This window comes from Curcuma longa, chromosome 9 (assembly GCF_044706935.1).
Source record: "Curcuma longa cultivar G26 ecotype Majalengka, Jawa Barat chromosome 9, ITB_CL_G26_1.1, whole genome shotgun sequence".
NCBI lineage: Eukaryota > Viridiplantae > Streptophyta > Magnoliopsida > Zingiberales > Zingiberaceae > Curcuma > Curcuma longa.
Window position 1 is genome coordinate 6,877,643 of NC_133869.1, and position 18,773 is coordinate 6,896,415.

Sequence of the window (18,773 nt, forward strand, 5' to 3'; positions counted from 1 at the left end):
AAATATTATTTTAATAATTTTTTTTGTAAAAAAAAGCATCTTTTGATGATATGAATAATGGAAAATATCCTTTTCATTTTCTGTCATTTATTAATTAGAAATTTTTAGGTGAAAAATTAAAATCAAGTTGGATTATTTTTTATATAAAACTTTTGATAAACAAAAACCCAGCGATACTATTCAGGGAAGTTACAAACTGAAACTTTTATTTTATTTCGTAACAATAAATACAATCTTAAAAAACATTTAAAAAAACATATATATATATATATAGCAGGAGCAATTTAATATATATATATATATATAGCAGGAGCAATTTTTTTTAAAAAAAATTATATCCTGAAAGATAAATGATAAAAAACCAACTGAATGTACACAGAAAACATTAAAAAACAAAATCAGCAAAAGGTAAATACAAAATCAGACACAAGGTGAAGTCATGCTTGTCTCAGAGTCATATTTGTCTCAACTATTTAAGATCGGTTACCATGAAACAATTACAGGTGAAGATAACATGGCTGAAGCTCCAGCCAAAATAATCAATCATCCTGTTCTACCCTTATTGAACCTTCATGTTTGTCTATCTGCTGCACGCCAGACTGCTGATAGTTTGAGAGAACTACATGACTACCTGGAATCCCATCTTCAATAACATAAAAACAGTCTCAGCAATGATGACACTTCAATCTTCAACAACGATATGCTGACTCCATGTTCGCTTGTCCTGTAATAGAAACAACTTGATTAGAATCATTCCTTAACATTCTTGGAACAAGTCATTTTTTGAAGAGCCGTCCATCTTTGGCAATGGAGGTCTTCGACTAATTTGGTAGGAGTAAGAGCCATATTTCTGTGCAGCTAAGAAGCAAGTTTTAACACCTAAACTCAGCATCACTACCTGATGAACACAACATACCTACATTTTTCATGGTTTCCATTTGAAGCTGACTACAAGCCAAAAATTCCTGAACCAGACTCGCCTTGAGGACATTAGTGAGTCCGAAAAGATGGACCTGATAATTCTTTGTTTGAATTTAAATCACTCTTGTAAAATCAATAAGGACCAACACAAGTGTACTTCAATGCATAGAACTCACATGACCCTTCAACTATGTGCGTTCACCTCTGTTTAAGCTAAAATCAGAGATTTCAAGGCCTTTCAGTCAAGACCTGTCACCAGCATACTTTAAAGCCAACAAAGCCTAATAACCAAAATCTCCTTGACCACCAAAGAATCCAAATCAAATCTCATGGTCTCGATTGAAATCCTCAACTACGATCAACAGACCCAAAAAGGCTAAAACACATCCTACCAATAAAGTCCAAACAGCGAGATACTTCAATGTTCGAGTTGTGCTTCTGCATTTAGAAGACTTTTATGTTATTCACAAAAACTGATCTATTTTGGCAAAGCATTTCTATGTTTTGAAGAACTTCTAGCTACCTACAAGAGATGAAGCGGCTTTCAGTGTACCAAAGGAGCACAAAAGTAGGGTAAAAAAGCAACATTTCTCAAATATTCTTCTTTGACTTTCAGCATTAGCAACTAAGTACAGAATTTAAACAACTTTTGTTATAATTTTCTGTGTTTATTATCATCAAAGACTAATTATTTAGACAATACTTTTACGGTGATCATGCACTCAACTAAATTATTTCAGCAAAAATTACAGCCATATCTACACCTCAAGCTTCACTGATGTAGTAAAGTTATTATAAAAATAATAAATAAATAAGTATTATTACTTAAGAGCAATCATATGTACGTCCAATAGATAATAAAATAAAAGTAAATAGATTAAAATGGCATCTTCAAACATGACGAATAGATTTTATAATTGAAAGAATTGCATAGTGGAAGTTGTAAAGGGTAGAGAGAAATCAAACAAATGTTAGTCAATATAGGGTAAACAAATTTAGTTAATTTAAAAATTACAAATGACATAGTCTTTCATAGAGCTCAATGGAGGTATAAAATACAAATGACCTATCCCAAATAGCTAGGACAAACATGGTTAGATGGTGACGAAGATGACCATAGCTATGCCTACACCAATGATATTCCTAGTCAGATAAACCCTAAGCTTGAATAGATCTATTAGCTTTCCCTATTGCATATGACTATTATTGAGATATTCTTTTTCATTAAATTATAATGACCTACCTTATGTGCATGCCATTTTTCGTGCATATTAATTGCATTCCATATGACATATGACGGTTTGGGTTAGCCAAGTTTCAAAATATTTTTTTTAATCTCGTCTTCATTTCACCCCTCTCGTTAAGTAAGGTTGGCATTTACAAGGCCGAACAAATAACATTTTTTAAAACCATATAAAAAAGAGAAAAACATCATGTACAAAAAGGGGAGAAGTATCTGCCAAGTAGGCGTGAGCGAAATATATAACTCGGTCTCTCTCGAGGCAAGAGAAGGGACCCATTTGTTTACTCATCCCCAATAGATCCATTCGGCTGCATTCCACAATATCACTCTGTAAGTTCGTAGGTAAAGAAAACTATCTCAATCATGATTTAATTTGATCTAGTTCCATTCTTGATAAGAAATGTGATTTTGAATCTTGATTCATTTTTAGGATCGTCTTCCTTAATAAAATGATGAGATATCCAAATTAGGGTTTTTTTTATTTTTCCTAAAATTGATTATCATTTTTTCGATCTAAAAAGAATTTGTAGCCTAGAAGCCTTGAGTTCCCATTTTCGATCTTTGAAAGCTTTTTTCCAATTTTTTGATCATATTAATAAAATAAGTTATAGATCAGATCGAAGCGAATATGTCCATTTTTGAGATGAAATTTATTTGCCTTATGGTTTTTCCTCTTTCTTTCTCTAAACTCTGGAAATCTTAATTAGGGGTATTTTCTCAATACTGTATCTTGCATGTCCATAATTAAAACTCTATATTAACTCTGCTTATTACGAAGAATTTGTGTTTACAAGATATACATGCGTTCCCTGATGGATTTGCACTTGGCTTTTGTCTCTTTCTAGGTAGTATTGTTCATGTATTTGAAGTTGTCAAGTATCTTTGCCAAAAAAATTTCTGTTCACCTAGATCGATCATGTTTGTGATCGTCAAAGTTTGATTAAAAGTTGTTTTAAATGATATTAATTCCAAACTCTGTTCCCTTTGCATGCAAAGTGATAGCTCCTACATGCCATCTTTGTATCAACCATGCAGATTTTATATGTCAACTTGATTTAGGGTATCTTTGTTCACGTTAACCTGGTCGTGTGAGTCTATTGAGGTGTCAAATAACCATTCTCCCTGATTCAATAGTGATCTCTTTGTATTTAATAAGACATTGAGATTCCTCACTATAATGTACTAATCAAGGCTCCTAATTAGGAATCGAAAGATTGTACCATTCTTGCAGACACTATTTGAAGAGAATATTTTCACACATCAGTCTGGACCTTCAGGTCAAGTATGCTTCAAGAATGAGACATTGGTAGATTTGCCTTTTCTTGAAAGATGGTTTGGGAGACATAGTTTGCTTTTCATATTTATATATATATATATATATATATATATATATATGAAGCATTCTTTGTCAATGTGAAATTAATCCCTCATCACAAATTAGCATACAACAGAACATCTTTTGTAAAAAAAGATAAAGAGGTATTGCATTAGAATTACTATATATGTCTAGATTTGTATCATCATACAAACCAATATTTAAAACCAGTTATTCAATGCCATGCATGCTCATACTGACAAGGAAAATTAGAGGCACTGTTGAAGGTAATTTGTTTAGTAGACTTCTAGTGTCAGCTTCTTTCCACCAAATTGTATTTCATCTAGAGTTGCATGGGGTGAAGAAGATACTTTGTTGTGTGATGTGGTAGATATATTGGAGACAAAAATACCGAAAACAGTTGTAGTATTGTGAAAAAGAACAACAAAACATGAAAAATGAAAAGAGATAATTTTGTTGACACGAGGATATGAAGCCAAATTTTGTTGCATGTTATTCCTTTTAGGATATACACAAACACATTATGATTGTATGAAGGGATTCAAGTTAGCCAATTATTAAGTTTCTTCTTTTGTTTTTTCCCCTCTGACAACTCACATTTAGCATTGAGAATACTTATTGCTGACTTGTATTACTATATCTAATTCAGTTTCCTTTATAGCAAGTATGCAGAGTTCAAGGTTAACTTTTAGTTCTATCAGGAAGAATAATTGAAATGCCAAAGGAGAACCTTGTGTTATGATATAGTAGATATATTGGAGACTAAATGTGGATAGTAGTTTTATTGCAAAAAGAACAAAAACAAACATGAAAAATAAGAAAAGATAATTTTGTTGCAACTGTTATTTCTTTGGAATATATACATATTCAATATTTTTGTATAAAGGGATTCAAGTTAACCAAGAATTAAGTTCTGGAGTTCAGGATAATATTAGTTTTATCAAGACGAGTAATTGAAGTGCCATTCAATATAATGAAGCCTAACTGTTCCTAATTTAACATCTTCATCTTAGTTAATTTCTTACATTAGTGCACATAATTCTACTGCATGAATCAAAGATGCTTTTATTGAATGTGCAAGCAATTAATCTGAGATATGCATGCTTATACATATATATCATATAGAGAGAAACTTGACAAAGAAATTCTCTCTCATCACAAACATTTTTTATTTCATGACTATAATGACAAAAAGTAATATCCTAGATATGGACAAATCTCAAGTGTATGGATCATTCTTGGATACAAAGGAAACAGCAGTACTACATTTCCTTTGGAGAAGAAATTAATCATATAGAAATCATCAATCCACAGTTCTAGTTTCATCTCTGTTTCATATGTTTATATTCTAATCCCAATATATCCATATATAACAGCATTATAGATATAGCTATAAATAAAAGGCAATTCTAATCAAAGAGAAAAAAATTAACGCTTTTACTTCTACAAGTTTTTTCTTCTCCTTATGATATGGATATCAGATTGTTCTGGTTGCAGACTCAAGAAAGATGTCAAGAAGGGCTTCTACAGCAGGCAGCTCCGCCCAAGGAAACCATGAACAACCACACCCTAACCCATTTGAAAGGAAGAAAAGAACAACCAGATCAGCAGGGTGTCCAGGTAGGAATACCTGTTCCTATTATCTTGTCCGATTGTGCCATCTTATTCTTAGCCAATATCAAACAATATTGAATGTTACATATTAATTAATATGTTCTAAAGATTGAAGTTATATGGTGAAAATAAATTAAGTTCTCTAAGATTGATTTCTGAATTTATCCTATATTGAATGTTCAAAAACATAGCTTTATGCAAGAATTTTCATGTTTATAATAAATATATCCAATCTGAAGATATCAGCCAGCTGAGTTGGTAAGGGTTGCGGTGGTATTGAACGAGATCAGAAGATCTTATTAGTGATTCTCCTCTTTGTTACTTATTCAATGTGGTTTATGTCTTTCCTGCAAAAAAAAATCTACCCAGATTTTACTATTAGAATTTCCATAAGTTTAGCTTGGGTTATGCCTACACTAACTTAGAGCTACATAAGATGTTCACTCAACAGCTAATATGTATGTACATCATAATGCCAAATAGAACGACAAGAATTAGCTATAATTCATACAAATTTAAGTATACATGCATAAATTAAGGATTTTTAAAGTTCAAACTACCTATTAGAATAGTAAGTAACCCAATTCATTTACTGAGCTATTTGTTTGATTTTCATGTGAATGAATTCAGTGTTTATATGATCATCACAGATGATTCGCCATTAAAATTGATAGAAAAACCAAAATTTTGCATTACCAGATCCCGGTGCTGAGGTGGTGGCGCTGCAAGCAGAGGATCTGCTGGCCACCAGTCGGTACGTTTGCACAGTGTGCGACAAGGGCTTCCAGCGCGACCAGAATCTGCAGCTCCACATGCGCACCCACAACGTTAACTACGAGCTCAAGAAGTCTGGTCGCACGCCGGCGCGCCGCAAGTTCTACGTCTGCCCGATCCCCTCCTGTGTCTACAGCCACCGTTCCCGTGCGCTCAGTGACATCACCGGCATCAAGAAGCACTTCAACCGCAAGCATGGACCTAAGAACCTGAGATGCCCACAGTGCACCAAGACCTACGCCGTCGAGGCCGACCTGAAGGCCCACCTCAAGAACCACTCCCTCCGCGACTTCCAGTGCAAGTGCGGAGAAACATTCTCCAGGAAGAACAGCTACGAGGCGCATGTTATGTTGTGCAGTGAGTCTTCGGAGGAGAGTGAGATGCCGACCCAGACGGATGTCGGAGAATCAAGTGCTGCCGCCTCCAGACGTCGTGCCTTTAACGAGAACTCTGGCCTGCCGGACATGAACGAGCACGTTGAGTGCCCTGAAGGTATCATTAATGATGAGGTGGCTACACTCGGTGATCCAACAATGGCGGAGCAGCAGCATCCGAGTGTGAATGGCCACAATAACTGCGATCAGGACGCCCGCGAGCAGATGAACCGCTTCCTGTCCTTGCTGCCCGATGACCCTAATTTGCTCCCTGTGCGTTTTACCGATCTGCTGAATGGTCGGTATGACGAGATCATTGGCTCCGTATATGGTAGCGGCGTCGATGGTCGTCCGGCGCCGTCTGCACCATCTGGAGCCATCCACCCGGTGCCGCCGCCAGCTTCGTCGCTCGATGGATTAAGTTCGTTGGTCCTTTTCCGGGTTCATCCTTTTCTTTGATGAATCCGACAGAGAAATCACCAGGATTTGGGTCGGAAAATCATTCTTTGACAAACATGTGTCTCTATGGAACAGGGGAAGAGACATCTGTCCGAGCAAATTCCACAGTTCAAAATGATTTCTTTGGCATCACGTCGGCCTCGCTGATGGAAGCTGGGAAGAACAACAGTTACCACAGCACCGCCAGCCCAATGCTTGGAAGCTTACCTTTCATGAACAATAACATAAGCCAGCAATTCCAAGCTCCAGGGCTCTCCGAATCCTCATTCGCGACAGCTCTACAGAAGAAGGGAGGACCCTTGTCCGGTCTGGATATGAACGCACCAATGAATCTCTTCCAGGCTCAGCAGCAAGAGCAGGCGCTGCCGCCGGCCCCCGCCCAGAGCTTCCTCACCCCAATGCCGAATCCAAAACTGGTGCCTGGGATCACAAATCCATTCTTCCATCAGCCGCAGGAGAATAATCACAGCGACATGATCCAGAGCGCCTTCTCGATCCACCGCCAGGAAAGCGGCAACATTTCGTCGAACAAATCCCCGGCGCCGTCCTTCCTGTACGATTTCGCACATAGCACCGACTCCAACTCGAGGCAGAAGGGAAAGGCACCAATCGACTACGTGAATTACTTCCCCGGCTCATCCATGGCGCAAGGAAATTTTCCTCTAGGTAATCCAATCCAACCATTCATGGATCCGTTTACTTTGTCCTGCAATATTGGGCCAGGCCATGGGCGAATGATGGAAATGGGAGGACAGAACAAGACGATGCCAACTGATACAATGCCTCCGCTTCCAATGGCGCCCTCCGCGGTGATGACGCAGAATGGGGAGGAGGCCTTCGTTGATGGGGTGGTGACAATGGATCTGCTCGGGCTACGAGAAGGGGGCGGCCAATTCCACCAAGCGGAGGCGGCTAATTCGATACTTCCGGAGAATAACGGCGGCAAGGAGCAGATGGGCGGCTTCTTCGGCGGCGTAGATGGCTACCCGAGCCGCTTCTGGTGAGTCAGAAACAAGCAAACTGGAAGAAGAAGAAGAAGAAGAAGAAAAGGTTTCTTTTTTATTAAAGCAAGCAACAGCAAGACATGGCGAACTATTTGATCATGCGACAGAGACCCATTCCAAAACTTTGCATTTTGAATCTTTTTGTGTGTCTTTTAAATTATAACGACTTTGGATTGTGTGGTTGCATATTTTGAATCTTTGATTTAGTGTTCTATGTGGTTTCGTTCAACTATACAAAAATCCTTTCAATGATTTGACAGATGATTCAGATTTGATTGAATGGATGCTGAATTGATTAGGAAGAACAAATGAAAAGTTCATTCCTTCCCAGTGCCATGAAGAAGAGATTTTGATATTGGAGCAGAAGATGAAGATGAATGAACCAGCAACACAAAGCTACTTCATACCGTCAACAAATTACTTGCCAAAGTTTGACGAGAAATAATATACAATACAAAATCAACTACACTCGGAATCTGAAGTGATCTTCCTAAGCATGCATAATGCTGAACATTCTACGATAAGAACACCCAGAATTGAATTTTTTTTTTTCGTGGAAATAACAGATACTGACCATTTCAATCTCAACATTCTTCCTTTGAGCAATAAATGTTTGTCCTTCGCCACTCTTTGTCGCTCAGGAGACTCTTCCGATCATTATCCACAAGCAAGGACCCCTTCAATTAGGGTTCCTGTGTGTGTAGATTACAAGCACATATGTACATCCCAATAAAAGGAGCTTTGAGGTAGAAATCTGATGGCATCTCACAGACTAGGGTTTACGGTGGGAATTCCTTGATGTTCAAACCATTCAGACATGCGGAACTTTTCGTATAGAACAGGTCGGACGTCCTTCTGAAGCGAAAGTTGCTTCAGAAGGGGAAGAATGGCTTCCATAAGCTGGAAGCAAATAACACATTTCGTTCAATGAGGAATGTGATTAGGAAATGGTTAACTGCATCATGAAAGTGCATAGGTATCACAGTAAGTAGGTTACCTGGTTGTCGCACGGCTGTGCTGCAAAGAATGGCACACATGGTACTCCATTGGACGGTTGAAGCAAGAAGCTAAATGGATTGTTATCAACGATAACTGTGCGAGAGAGATCTTTCGATACACAAGTAAGATCTTTAACATGTTCTCGGTATTCCCTGTCACATTAACAGATTCCAATTATTGATACAGTAATGTAATAGTATGCATAGGATCTAGCAATAGACTGTAAAATGTTTTGGATACATACTATGTGATTATAGTCACATATAGGCAAATATGTAAATGTGAGGTCATAAGATGAACAATAATTTATATTTAACGATAAGATAGCTCACTTATGATTCAGTAATTTGTGTTAAACAGAATCTGAAGAATAACCACACCATGAAAAATCAATGCTTTTATAACTCAATCTGTACTTGTGGCTTTTATAAATCAATGCTAAGTACCATTTGAATATCAATGGCTAGAACTTCCATGATATTTGATTTCGACCAACAACACTTGGGATATAACCACAAGCATACGTGCAGCTCCAGATAGATCATTGTTAACTCAAAACACGTGAATTCATGAGTAAAACTTTCACTTACGTGCTCACAGTCGAAGGCCTGTAAAGCCGATGAGTTAATTTTTTATCAACATCTATTCTGTCAATAACAGGACTGGCATAACCTGATGCAAAAGAAAATATAAAATAATAATACTCAAAAGCAAAAAAGTTTGCAAAAAGAACAAACATAAAGAGGAAAACTAGCGCCAAAAACTACAACCTTCAAGGCCAGCAGTGAAAAGAATAAGATCTGCAAATTCACTGCACTGTTTTAGGAATTCACACAAACCAGGGCGTTCAAAAACGGTGACATGATTGACCTTTGGTCTTCCGTCGGCATCCTTCAATATTTGTCAGCAAAATTACACATGGACCTTAAGATGATGTTAAAAAAAATAAAAATAGCCAAGTCATAACCGAGCAACCTTTTCTGAAGATATACATTCTAGTTCAAAGCACTTTAGACCTGCTTCAATGGCCTGCACACGAACTGCAGGTGGAAGGCTGGATGTTTCGTATGCACAAACTAAAGTCTCATCCAAATCAAGTACAACCTGCAGATATTAAGACCCTGACCTTAAATGAGGCAGTCGCTAAAAAACAGTTAACAAAATATTCTCAATAGCTACCATTTCTTTTTAATGAAATTCATGAAATTGACTGGTAAAATTGACTCGTTCATAAAAGTTAGACAAAGACATTTCAATGAAACGGCAAAAAGATTTTTTCTTCACCTCAGGAATCTCACAGAGCACATCTATGAATTCATATAGTTTCTTAACCAGAAAAGGGATTCTTAACATTGGCAAAAGAAGCAAAGTACAAATTGAACATTCCTATAATAATTTCAATCTGCAACGAAGTCAGAAATGTAGTATCCTTATTTTTCCACCATAGAAGGATTTATACTTTCATAGAAATTCATCGGTTTAAACAAAAGGGTATGGGATATGCTCCTCTCATCCACCATTTCTCCCAGTCTTCTTTTTTGACGTATAAGAAAAAAAAAGGGAAGCAAACAAGAATTATGGTGATCTAACTAAATTTTCCAATTATTTAGAAGGTTATTTGTACTTAAGTTTTAAGAGGAGAATATATTGGGATCAGCCCGGTGCGTTGCGCGTATTTATACGTTTCACAAACGTAAGCAGCGGAATAAAACAATAATTAAAATTAATTATTACAACATTTGCAACACAGACATACAGGATACAACAGATACATAGCATAACTGAAATTTAAAATTTTAGAATAACGATTTATTCTATGTATACCTGACGTATGACGCACAATGAAAATGACATCAATCAAGCGGCTCTATCGAAGGTCCGCCTCTACCGGCGATCCACGCCAAGTTCTCGTCTGGACGGCTTTCAAAGCCATAAGTCGTGTCACCGTCTTCGGTACTAACCGTCGAGCAACAACGGTCGATACAAGAGAAAACCCTAATATCGGAAACACGCAACAACACACGTCACATTTGTTTCTGGGGCTTTCTAACTATCGCCGACAATCTAATTCCTGAGGTAGTTACGGCGTAGGGGAAATGACCGAAACCCTTTCCGATGAAGATGAAAAATATCCGACAAGCACATGATCTTCCAGCGACGAAACCCTGATGGCAACCCGCGGTCCCAGCAGCGACTCCGGCAACCTGGCATCCTAGTAGCAACTCCGACGGCCTCGCATCCTAGTAACAATCTCTAGCAGCCTCGAGTCTCGTCGACTCCTTCGGCAGTGGCAACAGAACTAACTGTGGGAGAACAGCTAGGCTGCAATCCGACGTGCGTGGGAGAAACCGATGAGGAGGGACTTCTTTCGGCAGTTGGCGACCAAACTGAGCTGTTCCTTGCGGCGATGAAGGGGAAAGGGGTTGACGGCGCTAGGGTTTCGGTGTTGTCTCTTCCACGAGGCCAGGACAACCTTAAATCTCGATCCTTGCAATTTTATCGTCGGCGGAACGAGATTGCGTGAAGAAATCGCGATCCTCACGTGTGCGTGCGGCGGCCGAGCGAAGAAAATCGAGGAAGAGGAAAACCAGGAAGGCTTGAACCGGTACAACTAAACCAGGTTTATTTCTAGGATTTACTGTAGCAAATGGGTTTTAGGATTTGAATGATTGTGATTGATCCTAACCATTAGGATTTAATCTCAACCGTTCATTCTTATTTTAATATTATATATCATATAATATTTCTTATTGCGTTTGGATCCAATCCAAAACCCCATCCCCTTTACCAATTAACTTAAGTTTGGTTCAAAATCAAACCAAATTGTTTCGATTAAGTTCAAAACCAAATTATTTGGTTCAATAACCAAAACACTTCCAATTGGAACCAAACCAATTTTGCTCCTTTCGTCTTCATAAGACGAAATCCATCATCGCTTCCGATCTGCCAAAATATCTTTCCATCAGAACCAAATCAATTTTGGTTCATTTCATCTTTCATAAGACGAAATCCATCATGTTTGCCCTTTGTCTAGTCCAACCAAACTTTCTTTCTCTTGATCTGAGAATCTAATTCTCAAACTCGTTTTAAGTCATTCAGAGAAACTTATAGTGCGTGTGACCCAATAGGTTCCCCGCTATGTTGGTCGTCCATAATTAACTATTAATTATAGAACGATCATGAGTGACACCTAATAATACATCATGATCCCCAATTGATCAGAAAATCAACGATTGATTCCAAAACTATTTTTAAACTCTTCAGCAGCTACAATGAAATATGTCTCATTCCTTTCACCATCTTATACCTGCTTAGTTCAGGACATGGTTTATTTGTGTCAGTCCACACTAAGCTGACTACGTCACACCTAGCCCAAGCTTACTTTCTTATCCTGTGGATTCAAGTTACTTATACATGTTTCCAAGAGTATCATATTCTTGACATGTAATGTTTTGGTCAAAGATTTTCAATAACAATCCTCACAAGCGGCCGCAAGGTATACATCTCCTTTTTCAAGGAGCGATGAATCCTCTGTGGGCTATCCAAACACCTTCGGGCACTTCAACTTATACCCAATCATCCCAGATCCACATCTCCTTGGAGATGTTTGCTTAAGATGTCAAAGTATAAGCCTCCATGACCAAGGTGACTTGAATATCGCAAGTCAAAGGAAACTTGCACTTAAACTGCACCGAGATATTCATTGACATATTTATAGAACCATATGAAGTCTTATGGCAGATCATTCCAATGAACTAGTTACCTTTAACTAACATCCACGTTTAACTCTCAACATCCAATGTCTCCAACTAGCAAGAACAGTTGCTTGAAAAATCAAGGAGTTTAAAACGTGCTAGTCTTAACAAAATCGATGACATTCGTATTCATCAATTCATCGACTAGGAATAATTTCAATACATTCATAATTGCACATGTAGAGATGCTCACTAATTGTGATCCAATCATAAATTCTCTCATGCTATGAATCTGCGAACATTCAGTAATTAAGTTTAAGATCCAATCAAACACATGATGAATGTGGACTCAAATAGTAAATTTTTATTCATTTAATAAATAGTACAACCATAAAGCAATTACCTTAGGACACCTCTCAAATATAACAGAATCCATATATCAAAATCAATTATGGAATTGGTATAGGAATTGAAGATAAAGTGGAAGGACAAGAACACAATTTCATTGGAAAACTCAAGAGTTTATATGGCAGCATAAGAAAGGAAAAATCTACTACTAAGAATCTAGTAATGGACCTAATGGTTTCAAAGTTTTCTTTGATTCAATAGTGGACCATAGCACAACAAAACACTACACATCTACTTGTTCTATTTGGTCCAATATTGCTAAGCATGAGTACTTATTGTTGTCGGATTAGCAAAGCATGCTATCTGTTATAGCACCATTTTAGTGGGCATAAAAGTTCTTCTCACAAGTTCAGGAAGGAATACATAAACATACATGCAATGTTATGAATTACAACAATTTCAAAGTACCGAACATGAAGCCAAAACTCTTAACTTTGGTAGGAGCACATAGTGGTGGCATCTGTTTTTAACTATATCAATCAGCATTTTGGACAAGGTTTGGCAGCACATCACTGCAGTAGCATATGATATCTTTACTTACCTAAAAATATAGTTCTTGGTTCTTGTAGAAAATGAAAACATTTTAGCAACCGTCAACTAACTCAACTGATGCATTTTTTAGTAAAACTTGTCATCCCTCTTACCTAAAAATATAGTTCTTGGTTCTTGTAGAAAATGCAAACATTTCATTTTATGTTTGTTAACCAGAAGTAGAATTCAAAACATTAGCATTTTTAGTAAAATCGTTTGCATTTTTATCGTAGAATTCAAACTTCAAAAGTAGAACAAATCTTAAATGAGATGCAAAATAAAAAAGTAGTTAAATCAGATGTTACACCGATAGAGGTATGAAAGTGCCTAAGAAAATAAAGTATTAAATGCTTACAAAGTTATTCAACTTGATATTGAAAATGGAAAAAATGTTGATCGTGGATAGTAAGTACTCTAGTTGTCTTATATAAAAACCAAAGAAGATGTATAAAATTATACAAACTATAAGGATATTAAACTAATGAGTCATACCATGAAACTTTGGAAAAGGATAATAGACCAAAAGACTAAAGAAGGAGACCACAGTGACCAAAAATCAATTTAGATTTACACATGGAAGGTCGACAATAGAAGTTATACATCTTCTCAGGCAACTAATTGAAAAACATCAGAAACAGAATCAAAACTTACACATGATATTCGTCAACCTAGAAAAAACTTATGATAGAATCACATGGAAAAAATTATATGACAAATTTTAGAAAATAGAAGTGTTAGCATAGTATCTATTGACCTAATTAAGGATATGAATGGGGATGTAATGACAAAAGTGAAAACTTCAAGCGGATTAAGCAAAACGTTTCCTATAAAGATAATGTTACATCAAGGATCAACTCCAAGTTCCTATCTTTTTATACTAATCATAGACAAACTCACTAAGCACATTCAAAATACGGTATTATAGTACATGTTGTTTGCAGATGATATTATTTTGGTAGATGAGATGCATGAAAGAGTAACTGCTAAACTCGAATCTGAGTAGAAAACGCTAGAAGTAAAAGGTTTTAGACTTTATAGAGTAAAGATAGAATATATAAAATTTAAATTTAATAATATTAGATGTAATGAGACAATTGCTAAGATAGGAAATGATGAGTTGTCTGTAACTGAGAGCTTTAAATATTTAAAATTATTTTTGCAAAAGGAAAAAGGAATTGAGAGAGATGTCTTACATATCATACAAGTAAGATGGTTGAAATGGAAGAGAGTGTCTTCTTTGTGATCATAAAATACCTTTAAAACTTGAAGAAAAGTTTTACAACATAACGGTTAAACCTACTATTATATAGAACTAAATATTGAATTACAACTTGAACACATGAATAAAAGATGAGAGTTGTAAAGATGAGAATGTTAAAATGGTTGTAAGGACATATAAGAATAGACAAAACAAAAAATATATATATTAAAGAGAAAGTCGGGATTGCACCTATTGAGGAAAACCTCTAGGAGACATGTTTAAGATGATACAGACATGTACTTAAACAACCAATAAATGCTTCAGTTAAGCAATGTGAAACTATAACAAGTATGCACATCAAACATAAAAGACCAAATAACACTTAATTAGTAACAATAAAACAAGATAAAATTTATTTAAATATGAATAATGATATAGTAGGGGATAAAGCCCAATGATGTAGAAGGATCCATATAGTCGATCTCACCTAGTGGGATAAGACTTGATTATTGTTGTTTGTTAACCAACATTGAGACCAACTAAATATTTTGGAATATCAAACCAGTTGAAGGAAAGTGTGACCAATCATTATCCATTTCATCATCCCCACATCATCATGGCCCTATAGTTTCAGCTAATACTGGGTGACCTATCTATGTTTCCCAATGTATGGACAAATTTGCAGATAACTGTGTAGTAAACTCAATGAGTGCTTTTGTAAGTTTATTGACATTTATATGCACTTCTTCCCATATATTTTCCATAGTTCTTAGATAAACAAACACATTATGAGCATAAAAGATTCAAATACCTAAATGTTAGTCACTTGAAGTTCACTCAACAAATAAAAACCAATTGGATGAAAGAATTCAAGTTCATGAAGCTGATATTAACACATCTGATGATTGGTAGTGATCTTAAACAAGGCATAAGTACAAGAAGTTAACACTTGAGAAGATACTGAATGAGATGGCCTGCATTGATTAGAGTGCCAACAAACTTGATTGGCTTGAACCAAGTCAGCATAATGATCAAGCCCAATTTAGTAGAAAGTCTATGAATAAAAACAAACAACCTGGACTTCTCAACCAGGATTTCCGGATGTCGTAGTCCTCATCGTTTAAGGTTTGTATCCCTGTCAACATTCAAAATCTAGCTCATGATGTGAGACCATATGACAACTCCACCACAAATGAAGACTTCCTATTAGAATTCGCTTGTGAACCTTAGTAGCCCTTTTTGTTTGATAGCAAAATATCATGATCGACATAATAAATTAACCTTTAACACAATATTACCAAAATCTTTAGTGCAAGTTAATAGAAGACTAACCTGAACCTATGAATCAATACAGCAAATCAAATCCTCCTGTGAGACTAAATCAAATTGCTACAATATGGACCAATGATTGATATGCAGAAACAAGGGATGATGAGAACATTTTGCCGTTTAGTTCAGAGAATCACTGGGTATATAAAACTCAGGTAAATATTTAGACTTCATAAACATGTCAGTTCATAGGAAGTCTTTCTAAGACCTCTATTGGAGATCCTAGGCTATTAATTTCACTTCATCCGCTACTTTGCTTACCCCTTCAAACCTAATTTTATCAATTCTTTTATGCAAAATACCTGCATAGCAATCTCTATATATCGGTAAAGTTTAATTGCACACTAGGAAATAAATTCAAGAAAAATCAAAAGTTCATCTTTGGTTTTATCCCCAAAAACCACGGGATGGCAAGCGACGAGTCAAAGGTGAACAATGTTACCATATTTCCTATGCAATCTATGAAGAAACTTAAATAGATGGCAGATCTCGACAAATCTACTTCAAAAAAAAAAACTTCAAACCAAATAGTCACAAACTAGCACCCCGATCAAAACCAATCATACCATGAGCCTATTGAGGAACTCCGGCGAGGTTGCAGCGGGGAGGGGATGGGCATCGGTCAGTTGATCCACTGCTAGAGGCTTATAAGCCGTGGATGCGGCGGACGGAGAGAAGAGGAGGCGGTGTCGGAGGCCGACGAAGGAGAGGAGCTGCGCCCACGACGGCGTCCCTCGCAGGATCTGAAGGAGGAGGCGAAACAGGATTGCAACCCAGCTCACCAGCGCACGCCACACCTGGACGCTCTTCCCTGTCGTGGTCGCCGCCGCGGTGTGCCCCGGAGGGCACAACTCCGCCTGAGCCAGCTCGGCCATCACAGCAACGCAGGGCGCAAAGGGCACGCCGGGAGTGAAGGCGCCCCCGGCTCCCAACTAGCCTCGACGGAGCGGGTTCCTCTTAGGACGGAGGAGGTGGTGGAGGAGAGCGACGGCGTCGGAGAAGGAACAAACGAGGGCACCGCGGTCGCGCACGTGCCGTGCGCCGTGCGAGCGGTCGCGGTGCAGTGCTAAATGTGCGGGTCGGGGACGCCAGTTAGCCGTCAATTCAATACATGTGGCTGCCACCATCACCACGTCAGACTTTGCGATTAGTGCGAAAGCCCTTTGAGATGGACGGTTCCACAATCCGGAGCCTCTCTTTTTACTTTCGATTTCCCCTTTTTCTTTCAATTTATTTTATTTTCTTTTCTTTTTCATGCGTACAGAGAGATGATGATCTCGATCAGGATTCAGGAGTGGTAATTGGTAAGATTATCTCATATGACGCAATAAATTTTAAAAAAAATTATAAATAAACTAATCTATTTAATTATCTATATATATTTAGATAAAGAAAAGGGAGAAATAAAGACAGACAAAAAAAATGTGGAAGCCATAAAGCGAGATGGGCTTATGGAAATGTGGCAGCTTTAATTTAATTTAATTTAAATTAAATTAAAATTAAAAGGATGCAGGTGGAGTTGCACATGCAACACGGACATGGACAGCTAAATTATGAGTACCAATGTGATTATAATTAAGATTAATTTCAGATTATATAATTGGATTAAGGCACCAAGCCCCACGCTCATTCCATGGATTACAGATCATGTTTTGATTAGTATAATAATATCGCATCCATTCATGTTAGGTCGCAACCGATTTTCTTATGGGAAAACACGTGTTGATGACTAAAACAAATTGGACACGTGTTGAAGTATCGAGCCATCGGAGTTAATGACTCGATACTTCAAATGGGCCTGAGAGTAAATTTTAATACCGGCCCATAATTTCAATTTAATTTTGGTTTATGAATAAACCATTAAAAGGCTTGGCCCATCATCTTTCTCCAAGCCCATTTGATCCTAAAATACTCCTAATTCAAGCAAAATATAATTTATAAAATAATTTGAAATTAAAATTTTTATAGCAAAATGACCCTTTTTTTAATTGAAACCTGACAAATTATTAGAACAGATGTATAATCTGACGTAATAATTATAAATAAATTTAAAAATTTTAGAGTTTTTTATATAATTAGTAAAAAAATAATAGTAGGAGAACCGCAATATTTTCTAGAGAAGCTGAACCTAATTTGACTTGGAAATTTTAGCTGATCAAAATATTTTTTTAAAATCAATAAATTTTGAATGAATTGAACTAATTATATATTTATCTATAGTTTGCACAAGTAGGTTAACAAAATAATAAATTAGGGTTTGCCAAAGTTGGTGATCAATCTCCGTTTTGTTTCCTAACTTCTTGTTGAATTGATATAATATGAAACTGATGGCTGACGCCAGTCCAATAATATTAATCAAAATACATTGTGGTAATTAATAAATATTGTATTAGTGTAGTAGCAATTTCTGATTTGAACAGTTGAACCTATTTCGTTATACCATTGGCAAGTTTAACTTCCCCAATAATCATAATAAATAAATAAATAAATAATATTTTTTATGTACCTTTAAACTCTCAACCCTGATTAATTAATTAATTAATTATTGATAATAAATCTTGACCCTAGTCATCCATTTAAATAATAATAATTTATTAGTTGTTTTTCTCCAATTTGCATAGTGGAATAAGTCGTAATTAATCTACTAAGTACACACTCATATGTTGGATTAATTGCGGTAGAGGAATGTGATTAGTTTTTAAGGCCCCCACCATCGTTGTCAAATAGTCTTTAATTCCACTATTACACTAATACAAATTGTGCTCTAAAACTTTGATTCCTTTCATCACGCCCACATAATTTGCAATTAGTGCACTTGTTAGTTGAGAATTAAATGAACTTTTATTTCATGAGCAAATTTGATATTTACTTCGATAAAGTTAATT

General features: G+C 36.6%; 1 protein-coding gene and 1 pseudogene across 1 annotated transcript; both read right to left on the reverse strand.

Moving 5' to 3' along the window:
- Positions 1 to 384: 384 nt before the first annotated feature.
- LOC141835445 (uncharacterized) lies at positions 385 to 6,603 on the reverse strand. The gene is made up of 2 exons (XM_074722901.1): positions 5,811 to 6,603; positions 385 to 724 (listed from the first exon to the last, which is right to left on the reverse strand). Exons 1-2 carry the CDS (start codon positions 6,230 to 6,232, stop codon positions 646 to 648), a joined length of 501 nt encoding a protein of 166 aa, XP_074579002.1. The 5' UTR covers positions 6,233 to 6,603; the 3' UTR covers positions 385 to 645.
- Positions 6,604 to 8,099: 1,496 nt separating this feature from the next.
- LOC141834893 (uncharacterized) lies at positions 8,100 to 17,015 on the reverse strand (annotated as a pseudogene).
- Positions 17,016 to 18,773: the final 1,758 nt, after the last annotated feature.

Excerpts from the sequence above, each read along its gene's own strand:
- LOC141835445 (XM_074722901.1), bottom strand. The coding sequence starts at position 6,232 with ATGCGCCTCGTAGCTGTTCTTCCTGGAGAATGTTTCTCCGCACTTGCA. Across the intron at positions 725-5,810 it reads CACCTCAGCACCGGGATCTG|GACAAGCGAACATGGAGTCA; the intron begins GTAATGCAAAAT and ends TTTCTATTACAG.